General features: G+C 41.5%; 1 protein-coding gene and 1 pseudogene across 2 annotated transcripts; both read left to right on the plus strand.

The window, feature by feature from the left end:
- The first annotated feature begins 915 nt into the window (after positions 1-915).
- On the plus strand, positions 916-4,905 carry LOC133925274 (bystin-like). 2 transcript variants are annotated; one of them, XM_062371182.1, is made up of 10 exons: positions 916-1,366; positions 1,457-1,583; positions 1,777-1,828; positions 1,909-2,236; positions 2,737-2,816; positions 2,891-2,938; positions 3,703-3,849; positions 4,191-4,263; positions 4,385-4,457; positions 4,634-4,905. In XM_062371182.1, exons 1-10 carry the CDS (start codon positions 1,004-1,006, stop codon positions 4,711-4,713), a joined length of 1,371 nt encoding a protein of 456 aa, XP_062227166.1. In that variant the 5' UTR covers positions 916-1,003; the 3' UTR covers positions 4,714-4,905. The 2 variants fall into 2 exon arrangements, with proteins under 2 accessions (XP_062227166.1, XP_062227168.1); XM_062371184.1 differs by having other exon boundaries at positions 1,780-1,828.
- A 1,229-nt stretch (positions 4,906-6,134) lies between these two features.
- LOC133925654 (uncharacterized) lies at positions 6,135-15,377 on the plus strand (annotated as a pseudogene).
- The last annotated feature ends 1,178 nt before the right edge of the window (positions 15,378-16,555 follow it).

A 16,555-nucleotide genomic window follows, 5' to 3' on the forward strand; every position in this document is an offset into this window, starting at 1 on the left:
CCGAGTCATCATCGGCCACGTAGACCTCATAATCTGTAGCCCCTCATCATCGGCCTCTGCCTCAGGTACTACGAGAAAATAGAGGGACAGAGAGTCCAGCCATACGACAGTTCACCAGCTACAACTTTATGGGAGCCCGATGAACTGCAACATTTCTAAACTACTATCTACAACCTCTACCCTTAACCCTCATACGAATCTCAGCGGCAACCCCTTACTGGCCTAAACAAAGGTCATCGACCAAATTTGAAAGGGCAACGAACACCGCCACAAAGGCAACAGCCACAAAAGACAGAAAGAATGCCACAAAGGCAAAGGGTAACATAACAACGGTGGCTACAGGGCAGACAGCAGAACCATCTAAGCAATATGGCAGCAGCACTAATGGACTTTAGCTCATTATTGACCATCAATCCGAGACAACAGGCAACAGAGGAGAACAACATGTACAAAACCAGCGACATGGTCATCAACCTAACCATATGCATCTGATAATAGTATCAACCAAACACATAAATAGCCAAGGCCAACAGTATCAGACCATCCAAACATCAAGTAAGAACATAGCCAACTCCCTTAGCAACAACATAAGGGATCAAGCAACCAAGTGCCACCACTAAAACAAAAACAGCAGGTCTAATAACTCATGCAGATCCCAGGGGATGAAAGAAATGATAGTACAGGACCAGCACTAAAGCAAAGTCAAGTCACAAAGACAAGCTATTGCCATTATTAGCTCAGGGGGATAAAACATCACAGACCAGCTAAACAAGCCCATAGGAGTCCAGACTTACTGAACAGAATTACTTGACACAGAATTGGGCCGGGCATATTACTTGGCCCAGTGATACAAGGCCCAGCTCCGAGCATATTACTTGGCCCAGCCCGCCGCGCGAACGAACGAGCCATCTCCCACCAGAAACAAAACTACCTCTGTCGTCGACTCGTCGCCCTCCGCCGCCGCCTCGCAGCCAACCCAGCCGAAGCCCGAGTCCGCCAAGCCATGGCCGGGAAGAAGCGCAAGTCCGCCTCCGAGAAGCAGCCGAAGCACCGCCTACCCCTGGGCGCCGACGCCGACGCGGTCGCCGACGCCTCGAAGCGCCGCCGCTCAGGCGCCACCAAGCAGCACCAGGCGGATGAGGAGGCGTCCATCCCTTTGTCCCTCAGCGCCAAGATCCTCCGCGAGGCGCGCAAGCAGCAGCAGGAGGAGATGCTCGCCGACTCCAGCGACGAGGGGCCCTCAACCGCTGCCGCTGGGGCGTCCAATTCCTCCTCCTCCTTTCCCGTTCCCACCGCGGATGACGAGGAGGTGGATGTCGACGAGTTCGACGACTTCGACACGCTGAGCGAGTACGACGGCGACGAGGTGCATGGCTGGCATGACTAAAGAAAATGAGTAATTAATTTTTGGGCAGTGTCTGATGCGAAGAATTTGCTGGCTTTGTGGTATTGGTAGGTGGAGATCAACGAAGAGGACGAGAAGGCGCTCGCTGCCTTCATGTCAAAGGACAAAGCTGCCGATCTCACACTCGGTGATATCATTCTCCAGAAGATCAGAGAGAAGGACGCCGAGGTCTCAACGGGTGAGTGTACCTTTTAACTGTTGCTTCTCGGGTACTTGGAATAGTAGTCCAGTGAGCAAGCTGCGAGCTATTCTGAAGTAGTTTTAATTGCATTTTGGATAGGAAAGGAGTTAAATGCACCGATGAACTGCAAGAAACAATAAATTAAGGCAAATGATTGTACAATTCCTGATGCTTGTATTTGTTTGTGCAGAAGGACGGCCTCGTGTAAAGTTGGACGACAGCATTGTTGAGCTTTATAAAGAGTATGTGACTGCCTCCTTTCTTGTTTCCTGTAAAAGAAGTTTTGAATGTTTCTACACAGTGCTGAATTTTTCATATGTAGGGTTGGGAAGTTCTTAAGCCGATATACAAGTGGAAAAATTCCCAAAGCATTCAAGCGCATACCATCGTTGGAATGCTGGGCAGACGTGCTGCAGCTAACTGAGCCAGAGAATTGGTCACCCAATGCAGTTTATCAAGCAACACAGCTCTTCTCTTCAAACATGAATACGAAGAACGCTGAACGATTCTATGAAGCCATTTTGCTCCCTCGTGTTCGTAATGACATAAGGCAGAACAAGAGGCTGCATTTTGCACTCTACCAGTCGCTGAAAAAGTCCCTTTATAAGCCTGCGGCCTTCAACAAGGGAATTTTGCTGCCACTTTGTCGGGTAATTATTCTCTTCAGAGACAAGAATTTAGTAGAACACAGGCACAGGACATATCCATTAAACTTGTAATGCTCTCTGCGATAATATATCAAATTTTCTTGTGGATGGTTAATGATTGCATCTTTTATACAGCTCAGTTGGTGGGAGGTGTTGGTGTACACCCCCACCATCCAGGTTCGAGTCCTCTTCAACTCGAATTTGGGTGCCTATTTCTTCTTATATACAATGTCACCTAGTTCCTTCTAGGTTGGTCGAGTTTATAATGTTGTTAAAATTCTGGCAAACTTCATTTCCTGATGATTGGTGATTGAAAGGAGTTACATTGTTCAAACATATAATTTTGAGGAATTGAATGACAGCTTATTCTTCTTCTATCTATTATATTGTTCAAACATATAATTTTCCTGAGTTTATAGCTTTTTTTATCATTACTCCCTTGGTCATATTTTAGTCTAGTTTCACAAATGATAGCTTGCTCCCCTTTTTATTGTTCACTGCAGGAAAGGGATTGCACTCTCCGTGAAGCAGTAATTATTGGAAGTATTATCCAGAAAGTCTCCATTCCTTTTCTCCATGCAAGGTCAGCTGAATATTTTATAGGGTTCATGTTCAAGATGTGTGAGTGTCTTATCTCCACTTGGCATTTGGTTGCAGTGTAGCGTTAGTGAAACTAGCAGAGATGGAATACTGTGGCACTACTAGGTAAGTGAGGCACCTTGACATCTTTATATGCTCTATGCATAGAATTTTATATTTTCACATCCTTTTGCCAAGAGACATTTTTTTACTAAGCATTACCTTTTTCTTCCATCAGAAACCATTACTTATTGAATGATATTTCTGTTTATTTATTCATGATAACGTGTTGACATAGTATCTGACATCTATATTGGAGTTGTTAAATGAACATGATGCAGAGAGTTCACAATACTTTTTCCTTTGTTTCTCTTTTTTCCGGTGTTTTCTCCTGGTGTTCGATGCAACCTTATTTCGCTAAATGGTTCCTATCAGCTAACATTAATATGCCACCCTCTTTACTTCCTGAATAGAGACCAGGCCAACAATCCACCAGAATAATTCCATTGTATGTGTAAAATTAGAAGTTTCTGGTAATGCTGCGTAGAATCTCCATTTGTCTATCTGGATTACCGTTCTAACTCCCAACATATTTCATGATGTAAAGTGTATGTTGTTTCGGCAGTGCTCAACTGCTCGTTTTTAAATTATGCGGTCTAGTCCTATAACATGACACAATGGACGCAATGCAATGCATTATGTTGTTTCCATGAATAGTGTCTTGTCTTGTTTAACAGAAGGGTGCATGGTGCATCGCATCTGTAACCTGGTATTTTATAGAATATATTGCGGATGATAATATTGTTCTGAGTTCTGACTTGTCTCTATATTTACTGTTTTGGTTCTTCTTATTACCTTGAGGATGCTGTAACCTAATTCCTCTCTTGCAGTTACTTTATCAAGCTATTTCTTGATAAGAAATATGCTTTGCCATACCGTGCACTTGATGCAGCGCTAGCTCATTTCATGCGGTTTCTTGATGATGAGAGGATCATGCCTGTTATATGGCATCAATCACTGCTTGCATTTGTGGAAAGGTTAGCGATGGATGTGTAGAATTTAAAGCACTTTTCACTAATCGGAAAGACATCATTTTATTTATGACATGCAGCAAGATAACTGCTATACATCAAATATGGAAGTTTCTTTACCTTCTTTCTCTTCCGTTGGCTTACACACAGTCTTTGTAATGTTCTAGTGGAAACTGTGGTTATATAGTTTGACCAGATTCTTTGTTGTATGTCGCTCAAGCCTTCCTTATGTGTCTTTGCTCACATTTTCGCGGGTGACGATGAATTGGTTGTTGGTGTTCTTTACAAGTGTCCTTGGTCACGTTTCCCCTGGTTTACTCATGTGTTTCACGCTAAAATTGTCACAGATACAAGAACGAGTTAGAGAAAAAGGATAAGGAGAAACTTGCACGTTTGTTGGATCACCAGAAGCACTATTTGGTATGTTATTTTCGTTCTATCATTTATACATATGCATGATTATCAAAGCGCTGTTTGCTGCATTTTCTGAGTTGACTGATGTGTGCTACTCCTCGAAACTTTACCCCATCTCTCTAAATAGGTTACTCCAGAAATTCGAAGGGAACTTCGGAGCAGCTGCAACAGGGGTGAAAAAGATACCCATATGCAGATTTATATCCTTCAGTGCATACCTTATGTTATAATCTTTTGCTTTTATGTTAATTCAGTTGAACGGAAAGACTTATTTCAAGTTTGTGCAATTGACATTCTGCTGCTCATTGCTTAGTATACAGTTCTCATATTAATATATGTTGATGCTGTGTTGTTTCCTTAACGTTTTTTTTCTTACCATCACCTATTTCCGTGATCACCAAACCAATTGAGGAAGACAGATGGGATGTACCGGAAGTACCAATGGAGCAAGATTAGTCCGTTCAAATTTATATTCATTGCTGAGAGTGCCACATTCCTTGGTGTCAATTTTTACATAAAACATTTTTGGGCATCACCTTTTTAGAGGTAAACAATAGTAATATGAACGTGGACATATATTTGAAATGAATTTGGATTCTGTATTATTCAGTTGTGGTCTAATATACTGTATGCAGTGTTACCGGGACACTGGATGTGGGTGTTGGTGTTCGACTCAGGGTGCAGGTGTACAATTTGGTGAACTCTTGAAAGTAGAATTTGGGAATCGACTAATATATATTATGTTTTAAACTATAAAAAAAATAATGAAAAGTCATGTTTGTTCTCAACAAAGCTAGCAGCCACCAGTATATGCAGGATCAATCACAAAAATAGAAACTCATGCTTGTAGCTACATAGCATTGTGTTTAAGGAATTGACTTTTGAACATGCTCTTATGAAGAGTAGTTTAATCCATCTTAGCTCTACGTATTCATTTAGGAGGGTAGGCTGTTGTTTCCACCAATCTTTCTTTCTCTCAATTTCATTCTTTGTTGCCTACTTCCTGTTTGGTTTCAAGTTGTTAGAGTCACCTCTTCATATCACGTAGGGCGGTATCGAGTTCATGGCACTGCCGACCATCCAAAAAATCAATATCCTATACATAATCTGACTATCTGATTACCTACTCGCTAGCACTGTGGAGATAGACATCGGGTCGATGGCGAGATAGGCATGGCCAGGATGGTGTGGCGGTGCAAGTGGTGTCTTCAGAAGAGACGGCGGCAAGGTAGACATGACTGGAGAGGAGTGGCCGTGTAGGCGAAAACTTGAGGTGGCATCAGCGATGAATATAAGCAGATGATGAAGTATGCGAGCGGTTGCACTTGGACATTGGAGGTCCGATATAGAGAGGAAGCTCTAGCAACTTGAGACTAAATATGAAGCAGACGAAGAATGAACCAAGAGGAAGAACATTTAGACTAGAAACAACAGTTCACTCTCCCAGTTGAATTCGTGAAACTGAGGTAGATAGTATTGCTCGCCATGTGAGCATAATAAAAAGGATCAATATTTAAAGATGGTGCAAACTGAAAGATTAGTATAAAATATATAGTTTAAAGTGACACTTACTGTTAAACGTGGTTCAATGTTAACCAACTGTACTAATATATGGTTGAAAGTAAAATTTGCTCATGTAGGAACAAAAGGGAAGAAAAGATGGTTTGGGCTTCTATTTTATGGCCCATCCAATGGTCCAACCCAATCGCTGACCACCAGTCTAAAGTCATCCGCATTTTTTCACCCTAACTCCCTGAGTCTTCTCGCAAACTCGCACTGTGTAAAAGAGGTGCCCCCGCTGCTACCTCTACTTTCCGCGCCCTACCACCTCCTCCCCCTCCCTATCGTCGCCTACTCCTCCTCTCCCCTGCCGCCTTCTCTCCCGCTGTCGCCACCTCCTCTCCTCCCCCCTTTCGTTGTCACCATCTCCTCCTCTTCTCCCTAGCCTTGGACACAGCCACGACACGTTCGATGTGTGTCGCACTACATCGGATGCGAGTCGACACGCGGATACGTGTCTACACCGTAAAAAAATTCCAGACACTCATGTCTCGGTAATACTGATTGTATGTGCTTTGAGATACACCCATGATTTTGGATTTATTGGTTGGAGACTATTATCTGTTTTCAAAAGAAAAATTGGAAGGTGTCTTATCCCATAGGACAAGTATGGAGTTGGTGAAATGCTTTGCATTATTCATGTATATGTTCTTGTATGGAAAGGCTTAGCCTGTGCACCCAACGGTTGCCGAGATGGATCGTGCGGCGGTGGAGCAAACAAAATTAACAAGCATCTCCAGTGACATGGACTCATGATTACTGCCACTACACAGAAGAAATCTCATTATCTGAAGGGGTTTATATTGAGGGAATTCAACATCTTTTGCTACTTGAACAATCTCTTAGTATGGTTGCAGAAGAATAAACTAAAGAAGCAACTGAAATGTCTGTTCCATTGGACATGAGAGTAAAGAATGATATCAGGATAGTTGTGATCTCTGGACCCAACACTGGAGGCAAAACTGCCACTATGAAGACCTTGGGGCTGGCCTCACTTATGTCAAAGGCTGGAATGTTCTTCCCAACCAAAGGAAGGCCTAGGCTTCCGTGGTTCAATCAGGTTATTGCAGATATTGCTGACCACCAGGTAGTATCTGCCTTTTGATGAGAGTTTCTCTACTCGCTTGCAGAACAATATGCTTATTGATGCAAACTATTTTCTCAATTGAAGTCATTGGAGCACAACCTCTCTACCTTCAGTGGGCACATATCACGTCTGCGCAAGATTGTAGAAGTTGTATAAAAAGATTCTCTGGTTTTTTATTGATGAGGTTGGTTGTGGAATTGACCCATCACAAGGTGTATCCCTTTCAACCAGCATTTTGAAGTATCTTGCTGATCGAGTGAATTTGGCCATTGTGACAACTCATTATGCCGATCTGAGTCGTCTCTGAGCCATTGATAATCGATTTCAGAATGTTGCAATGGAATTTTTCTTGGAAACTCTGCAACTAACCCCTAAACCCAGCAACACCATTGGTTCTTTTGAGCTTGCTACGAAAGCTCAGAGCCTTCACTCTGACCCCACCTCGTCAGTCTCAGAACAAGGGAATGTCATCTCTTTTGACAGGCAAGTGGATACTTCGGTTTCTCTGTTTTTGTCCTCTCTCGCCCCTCATAACAACACAACATCCACCTTTCCTAAGCTTCAGACTCCCTCTTGCTGCATTTCTCTTCCACCATCTCTACACTCCAACTCAAGTGACAACCAATGCCACACCTCTTTGCAGCCTCAATCTGAAGCCAGTGATCCAAGAGTGATGGCCAACTTTGCTGTTAATCCGTTCAAGTTCATCCCGGGCTGGATGAATGTGGAAGATGGAGGTCCTCACCGTAAGGTCAGGGGAGTTGCTTTCGTTGGAAAGGAACCAGTCAAAAACCATGAAGAGTATGCCATTGCTGTCACAGAAGAAGTCTTGACTCCAGCGCAGACACTGCAAATGATGCATCATATTAGGCATTATATTGAAGTGGAGGTACGAAAACATGTTCAGTCCTGTTGTCCTCACCCCCATGGTATTGTTCTATATCAGCTCAAAAACACCTGTGAGAGAGACATTCTGATCACTAGTAGCCCTCACTGGATTGGGGATCATGAATTTAGATTTGTTAAGCATGATGAAGCTAATAACTATAGAAGATCTCCTTTTTCTAGAAAGGGTTGGCTGTTATTCCTTGGATATCCTTTAGATTTCAAAGAATACTTTTTCTTAGATCAAGTGTATGCCAGTTTTGGTAAGCTTCTCCACTGGCATGATGAAGATACCAACTTAGCCAGAGTTCTTGTAAAGGTGTTAATCGATGATCCACTGGAAATACAAAGAAGCATGAGAATCAAATGGGGCAATGAAATAAACGGTGATGGCCATTCCTGGACTTTTCCTGTATACATTCTGAATACAGAGCTTGTGGGTGCTGAACCTGATGATGAAGACCCCCCTCCTCCACTCAATGGTAACCTTTTGAAGGGCCTGTACTGCCAGGAGAGCCAGAAGCGATGGCACATATGGCTGATTAGCAAATGGATTAGCTAATCCAGTTAAATCAGGCACAAGAACTACCTCAAGATCAGTTCTTAGATGCAAGCTCAATTAATCAGCCAGCATCATCCGAACGAACCTCATTTTTTGTTCAAGGACAAGGAATTCTGAAGGAAATTAAATTGAGCAATGATAAGCAAGTCTTCTCTGCATTCCAGCAGGGTGAATCATCTCAGGGGCCCCTACAGCATCAGCTAGATAGTCCAGTCACACAAAACAATGAAGATCAGCAGCAGCAAGCTTGTATTGACCAGTTTGAGGCCATTGCACAGTTTCTTGCAACTAATCTCAGAAAACTCATTGGACCCTATGTTCAGAACCCTCAAGTCAGTGGAAATAGGATAGTCACTCTTCCTATTCCAGCTTCTCTTATCCATTTAAATCTGGATAGAGCTGAGATTTTACAGATGGAAGTGCAAACTCTGAATGCTCACACCAATGTTTAGATGGAAGTGCAAACTCTGAATGCTCACACTAATGTTCATATAACTGAAATTGGAGCTGAGTCTCTGATTTTGGATGCCAAAAGGGGGGACTTGATTGAAGAATGCAATACCAAGACAAGAGAAGTGGTAAAACCACCCAACACCAGAGTTTATTACAGAAAGAAGTATAAAATCAAAGATGATCATAGGCAAGGAAAAAACAGCAGGAACTGCACTACTAACATCTTCCCAAGTTTTAATGAAAAACCTGAGCAAGCAAGAACCAATGCCAACTGTATTGAAAAAGGAAAAAATAGGAAGGGTACCCCACTGACTGATGAGGGACTAAGAAGAAGCAGAAGAGTTTAGGACAAAAACAAAGGGCAAAAAGAAAATCAATCATCAGCTACTCAAGGAAGCCATGCCAGAGGAAGGAGGAGTAGAAAGAAAATCTGCTCTCAGAGGCAACTGGCTGGTAATCTCCTAATTCCCAAGTTCAACCTAACTGTTGAATTCCCAGGGCTTTCTAATCTTGAGATTTATGATAAAGCTGGTTTAACTTATCCTGAAATCTCTTTTGTGGAAATTAGAAGGTTGCAATAGAGAAGTGTCAGCTGTCTCCTTCAGAGGTTACAGCAGAACTGCTGATGGCAAGCTTGGAGGAGGAAGGAAGATCTGAGGCCAGAAGCAGGAAGTATTCATTGATGCCAACATATAGATAGATTTATGTGTTTTGCTACTTTTGGCAGGGAATGCCTTGCTTATCATCTTTGTACTCCTAAGTTTGGGTACTTATTTAGCTCTATCAGCAACTCTAGCTGTTCTTTAAGTGGGATTATCTTCAGGACCGATCTGAATGTTATATGTGGTGGTGATGGGCTCTCATGGTACTATTGGAACCTCTTGTTTATCTTGATGGAATGTGCTGGGTGTTTCTGCATTTTTAAATGTCACTTTAACCCCAAAATTTCTCCTTTGGGATCTTCATTCAAAATTAGTTTGGGGAGAAATTTTTGGTTCTCAAGCAATCTTTGGTTGCCTGATAATTCTCTCTCTAGTTTCAGTGTATATGGATAACAATTCCAAAAGAGTCTGGAACATCCTCAATTGGAACATTAGAGGACTAAATTCAGAAGATAAATGCAATGCTATCAGAGAGAAAATTGATGAAAGTGCCTGTTCAGTTTATTGCATTCAAGAAACAAAAAGAAAATATTTTGACCACTCTTTCATTAGGAAGCTGGCTCCAAAAAAAACTCAATCAATTTGCCTATTCCCCATCAATTGGTAACTCTGGAGGCATTCTAGTAGGGTGGAATAGTTCTGTCTTTGCAGGAGAACTATCCTTATAAACAGATTTGCTGTAACTGTCAAGTTCACTTCTCTTCATAATGAAAATTCCTGAAAACTATCCTCAGTTTATGGCCCATGTCAAGGTCGGGAAAGAGACAATTTTGTGAGTTGGCTAAACAGTTTAGAAATTGAAGAAGACAAAAATTGGATGATAATTGGAGATTTCAATTTCTATAGATCTTTGTCAGACAGAAACAAGGAAGGGGGAAACATAAATGACACTTTCATCTTCAATGAAATAATCAGTAACCTTGGTCTCCTTGAAATTCCACTAAAAGGAAGAAAATACACATGGAACAATATGCAGGAAGACCCCCTATTGGAGCAAATTGACTGGTGTTTCACCTCTCCAAATTGGATTAGTGACTTTCCTAACACATTGCTTCTACCTCTGGCCAAGCCACTCTCTGATCATATTCCAATCAAGGTTCAAATTGGCACTTCTATTCCAAAAGCTTAGATTTTCATATTTGAAATTTCTGGTTGGATCACCCAGGTTTTTTTGAGGTAGTTCAAGAAGTTTGGAGCACCGAACTAAGGACAAACAACAGTACCTCAAGAGTCTCTTCTAAACTCAAGCTTCTCAGGAAAGCACTCAAGAGCCAGAGTAAAGGCTTCTCACAACTCAACAAAGTTATCAAAGAGTGTGATGAAGTCCTAGCTGTTCTGGATAAACTAGAGGATCAAAGACCTTTATATCAACAAGAAAGCAACTTCAGAAAAATCTTGAAGAATCACATTCTAAGACTTTTGAAATACAAGCAAGAGTATTGGAAAAAGAGGTACACAGTCAGATGGACTAAGTTTGGAGATGAAAGTACAAAGTTCTTTCATGCTGCTGCAATTGAGAGATACAAAATCAACACTATTACAAGCTTGGAGACTCAAGATGGCAGGATTGTCACTGATCACTATGAGAATGCAGCCATTCTACTTGACACTTTTAAGAAAAGGATGGGAACCACAAACCATCCAGAGATGTATTTTGAGCTAGAAAACTTGGTCAACAGGCATAACTTGGAGCATTTATCATCTCCCTTTAGCAGAGATGAAATTGACAAAGTTATAATGCATATGCCTATTAACAAAGCGCTAGGCCCTAATGGATTTAATGGCCTATTTCTCAAGAGATGTTGGCACATAGTAAAGGAAGATTTCTATGCTTTATGTGATGATTTCTTTAGTGGCTTACTAGACCTGTGTGTCATCAATAGCTACTTCGGTCCCAAAGAACAGTAATCCAACTAGAGTCAATGACTTTAGGCCAATTTCTTTACTGAACTGTGTTTTGAAAGTTCTCACAAAGCTCTTGGCAAACAGATTGCAAGGCATCATCACTGATATAATCCATGACAATTAATATGGTTTCATCAAAATAAGAACCATACAAGATTGTTTAGCTTGTGCCTTTGACTACATATACCAGTGCCAGCATTCTAAAAAAGAAATTGTGGTTTTAAAGCTAGACTTTGAAAAGGCTTTTGACACTATTGAGCACAGCACTATTCTGAATATGCTAAAGCATCTGGGTTTTGATGACTTATGGATCAGTTGGATTGAAAAAATTCTTGGCTCTAGCACTTCAGCTACTTTGCTCAATAATGTTCCTGGTAATTTTTTCCACTGTAAAAGAGGGGTGAGACAAGGAGATCCTTTATCTCCCTTATTATTTGTGTTGGCTACTGAACTACTTCAGTACATAATCAATAAAGCAAGAACATTGGGAATTCTTAGCTTGCCAATTCCAATCACTTACATCGAGGATTTCCCAATAATTCAATATGCTGATGACACAATCCTTTTCATGAAAGCATCTCAAAAGGAACTTTTTTGCCTTAAAGGGATTCTTGAAACATTTTTTCAATCGACTGGGTTAAAGGTAAACTTCAACAAATCCTGTATGGTGCCTCTAAATGTGTTAGCAGAGAAAGTTGAGCAGCTTGCAGGGGTTTTTGGATGTCAAATTGGGCAAATGCCCTTCACTTATCTGGGACTCCCTTTAGGAACAACAAAGCCGAGAATTGAACACTATGCTCCATTTATGTGCAAAACAGAGAGAAGGCTGACATCAACTTCTTGTATGCTGACTCAAGCTGGTAGATTGCAACTTGTAAACTCAATTTTATCCTCTCTACCAACCTATATGATGTGCACCTGCAAATTCCTGCTACGGTCATGGAATACATTGATAGAGCCAGAAAACACTGCCTTTGAAGGGGATCGGACATTAATGCAAAAAATAAACCTCTAGTTGCATGGAAAAGGGTGGGTAAGCCTAAAGACAAGGGAGGACTAGGGGTGATCAATCTCAGAAACCAGAATAAAGCACTGCTTCTTAAGCATTTGGATAAATTCTATAATCAAAAACAAGTTCCTTGGGTAAGGTTGATATGGACTACATACTACTCTAATGGGAAAATTCCCCATGCAATTTCTGAAAAAGGCTCATTTTGGTGGAAAGATGTCATGAGATTGTGTGATATTTTCAGAAACATTGCTACCTACTCTGTTGGAGATGGCAAAACAATTCTTTTTTGGACGGACCACTGGAATGGTCACTTGCTTCAGGATAAATTCCCAAGGTTGTTCTCATTTGCCAAAGATAAGTCAATTTCAGTGGCAAAGTTCTTGGCCAATCCATCAATAGGGCAACAATTTCACATTCCTTTAACCATACAAGCCCATGGAGAATATTTGCAACTGTAGGACATTCTTCAAGGAATACAGATTCAATCAGAAGGAGATAATAAAGATAAATGGCAATACGTTTGGGGTTCTTCTATATATTCATCAAAACGTTGTTACAATCTGCCTTACAAGTACATAAGCCCCCCTCAGCCATTCCTATGGATATGGCAATCCAAATGCTGTAACAAACTCAGAGTATTTATTTGGCTATTACTAATGGACAGATTGAACACAAGAAACCTACTCAGAAGAAAAAATTTCAAAATTGAGGGAAACAACTACTCCTGTGTCCTCTGTAGACGCAGCTGCAGGAAACAACTTTCCACTTGTTTTTTGAATGCAGCTTCAGTCGATATTGCTGGGAATCAATTGGTCTGGAATGGAATCGCACTCTGCCATTCTTCAGTATGATACAAAATGCCAGACAAAGCTTCAACAAGCCTTTCTTTATGGAAATCTTCATAATAGCTGCTTGGGGAATCTGGAAGCAAAGAAATAATATGATCTTTGATCAGAAGCAGCCTTATCTTAACTCTTGGAAAAAGACCTTTGCTGATGAAGTTCTACTTCAGGCTAATAGAATCAAGGAAGATTTAAGAACTGAGCTTCTAGAATGGATAATCTCAATTTGCCCTAGTTAAATATCTTCTGTTAGTGACCTGCTGGCCTCTCCTTTCTCCTACCTTGGAGTTTCCACCCTCTTTTGGATTTTGTATAGTCTTACTTACTTTTATTTTTAATATACTTCTCAGTAGGAGCTTCCCCTGCTGAGTTTACCCCTTTCAAAAAAAAAAAAACATATCGAATTTTATGGGGGCAGTACTGGTAATTCTAATGCACTTAGTATTGCAAAGTCAATTGGCTTTGATAAAAAAAGTACTTGATTGTGCACATGATTGGGTCCAGAAACTATTGCCTAACAAACAGAAGGAACACCAAGGTTTACTTTATGACTCACTGCTAGATGAAAGAAACCTCCTGGAGTCTCAGGCAAATGAATCAGCTTATGTCCTTTCAGAAGTCAAAGGGTTGTACGATGAGGTACACCTTTTCTCTTTTTAGCGACTCTCTGATTTTTACATTTCTATAGCAGTGATATAAAAAGGTTTCTTCTTACTGTCACTCAAAATCTTACTTGATAATAATTTAATTATGAAGATTCGCTCAGAAGCTGACGACCTTGATATTCGAGTGGCTGCTTTGAGGGCAAGAGAGAGTCAAAAGGTACTACAAGAATTGAAGTTTGTCAAGTCTCAGATGGACATGATAATCAAGAACTTTGAAGTTCAATTGAAGAACTCGAAACTAGAACAGTATAATTCACTAATGAGGAAAGCAGAAGCTACCACTGCTTCGATGGCTGCTGCTCATCTGCCAACCGATGTTACTTTCAATGACGAGGAAAATCAGGGCTCTTCGTTTGTTCCACAAATCGGAGATAAAGTGTATATTCAAGGAATGGGAGGAGCAACTATGGCAACTGTTGTTGAAGCACTTGGTGAAGATGGGAGCTGTATGGTTCAATATGGAAAAATAAAGGTTCGAGTCAAGATGAAACTGGTCCAAAGAGGCACAACTGAAACAACAACTTCTTCTGTAAAAAGGAAAGGTATGCTGCATCTTCTACATGTACTATCTAGTTACATCAGTTTTAGTTTTCATAATTTTTTAGCGTGTTGGGCGCAACATAAGAAGAGCAAATATGTTCATAATGTTATAAGCGTCTATTAACTTATCCGTGTCCCGTGGCATTAGGTATATGTTAATTTCAAGGTATTGGTGATAGAAAAATCAAATGGGTCTCTCTTTCCCACGTTTACAATTGTAAATTGCAATAACCATCGAATGATACCTTGCTAAGGTACTCGCTCGTTCCAGGAGTCTATTCCTATAAGTTTATAGGATGAATTGAGTAAGCTGTGAGCCACATGGATATGTCCCTTAAGAGCCTAGACTGTTATCTTGTGATTCTCTAATGCCCAACTAATAAACTACTCATGGTCATTATAATCATGCTGTGGTGGCGTATCCCCCAGCTGAATGAGCCATTTGTTTTGGAAGAGCCTGAATGGGCCAATTTTGTCGGTATTCTCGTTGTCTAACACGTGGCATATTGCTTAGCAAGTCAGGGAAACCAAGTTAGCTTGCGCCCTACAGGATGCATTGATTCTGACTTGCTATTGCCTAGTATTGATTGATGATCTCGGCTTTAGTTCGGGTAGATGCAGCAGCATGGAGCAGGCTGGACAGAGATTGGTCCATGCAATGCAAGAATGGTGCATGCACCTTAGTTAACTTTGCTGCTGTACCTAGCTAGGCATTGTTGTTGTCGTGGCTTGCTTCAATCTTGTTCTGATAAGTTTCTGCTTTCTATCAGCTCCAGATGGCAATCGACGCGTGCAGGCCTTATCAGGTGCTCTTTGTGGTTCATGGCATGGGCAGGGGAGCCGTGAAGGATTGCGCCCTTGATAGACTCCGGAACCATACTCGAGTGGCCAAGTTCCAAGACGAGAGCCCTTTGAGTTACGGCTGCACCGTCGCCTACATTCAGTAGACAGATGGTACGATGCAACTCGCTGGAAAAGATGCAAGCACCAACAACTTGGGTCAGTTACTCAGTTATATATATACAGCTTGTCATACCGCGTGTCGACCTTGAATATCCCAAGACATGCTCTGGATTCTGCACAGGTACGTGGCCCAGGAATTAATCAGCCTGACATACGATTGTGGCATTCGAGTTTGCCTGCGATGAGCACAAGTTCATGCTCCCAAATGACAGTTCTTAATATATTCCTGTAAACCAGTGGTCAATTTTTTTTCTAAAGTTTGATTGCACAACGACATGTATCGAGTACAATTTTGTAGCCTGTCGTACCCTTGTACATCACTTGGAAGGAGAGAGAATTGACTTGTTGCCAGTGTATCTGCTGATATTTCATTGGCGGGAATCGGCCGCACAGATCTCCCTGTGTCCGCTTGGCCCAGATCACGTGTATTTCATTGGTGAGAATGGAGTCGGGTGAGGTCTTGTTAATGACCTCGGCAAATGTGATCACTGATGCGTCCTATGCAAAATCGGATTACATGGAAGCCAGGTGGACGCTGGATGCATGCACATGCAAGTTTTTTGTGGTAAGATGCACGATTGAAGATACCATACTCATATTCCCCTTTCCCTCAGAAAAAAAAAAGTTTCTCTGCCTGTATCACTGCTGCTGTTGTTTGCTCTGGTTATTCCTCAGCTCTGACGGATGTGCAAATGCATCCTGAAAAGTTCATACCAGAGTCTATCACAAGAGAGCATAAACTTCAAGAGAAAAAAAGATTTTGTCAAACTTGAAAGCACATTAGGGCACATCAATACTAACGGTACCGCTTCCAGATCTATGCAGTTTAGCCTTGGGGAGAGTATAGAAGAACCTCTCGCTCTCAGACATCTCAGTATCAAACCACGTACCGATATCTGAGAGCTAAGGTCATCTCCAGCAGAGGAAGCATTTTTTCCAGATTCGGCTGCTACAGTATTTGCGGGGTACTGTTCACATACTGTAGCAACTACAGTCGTCCCGGTGCTACGACACGCTACACTGTAGTAACACTGTTCACAAAGATGCCAGTGAGCCGGGGAAAGGAACCACCGTCTGTTACTGTAGCAGTTGTAACAACAATGTACTGTACTGTTTACAGATGCTGACAGCGAGTCCGGAGAGAGAAAAAAGGAGTAGAAGG

This window comes from Phragmites australis, chromosome 7 (assembly GCF_958298935.1).
Source record: "Phragmites australis chromosome 7, lpPhrAust1.1, whole genome shotgun sequence".
Lineage (NCBI taxonomy): Eukaryota > Viridiplantae > Streptophyta > Magnoliopsida > Poales > Poaceae > Phragmites > Phragmites australis.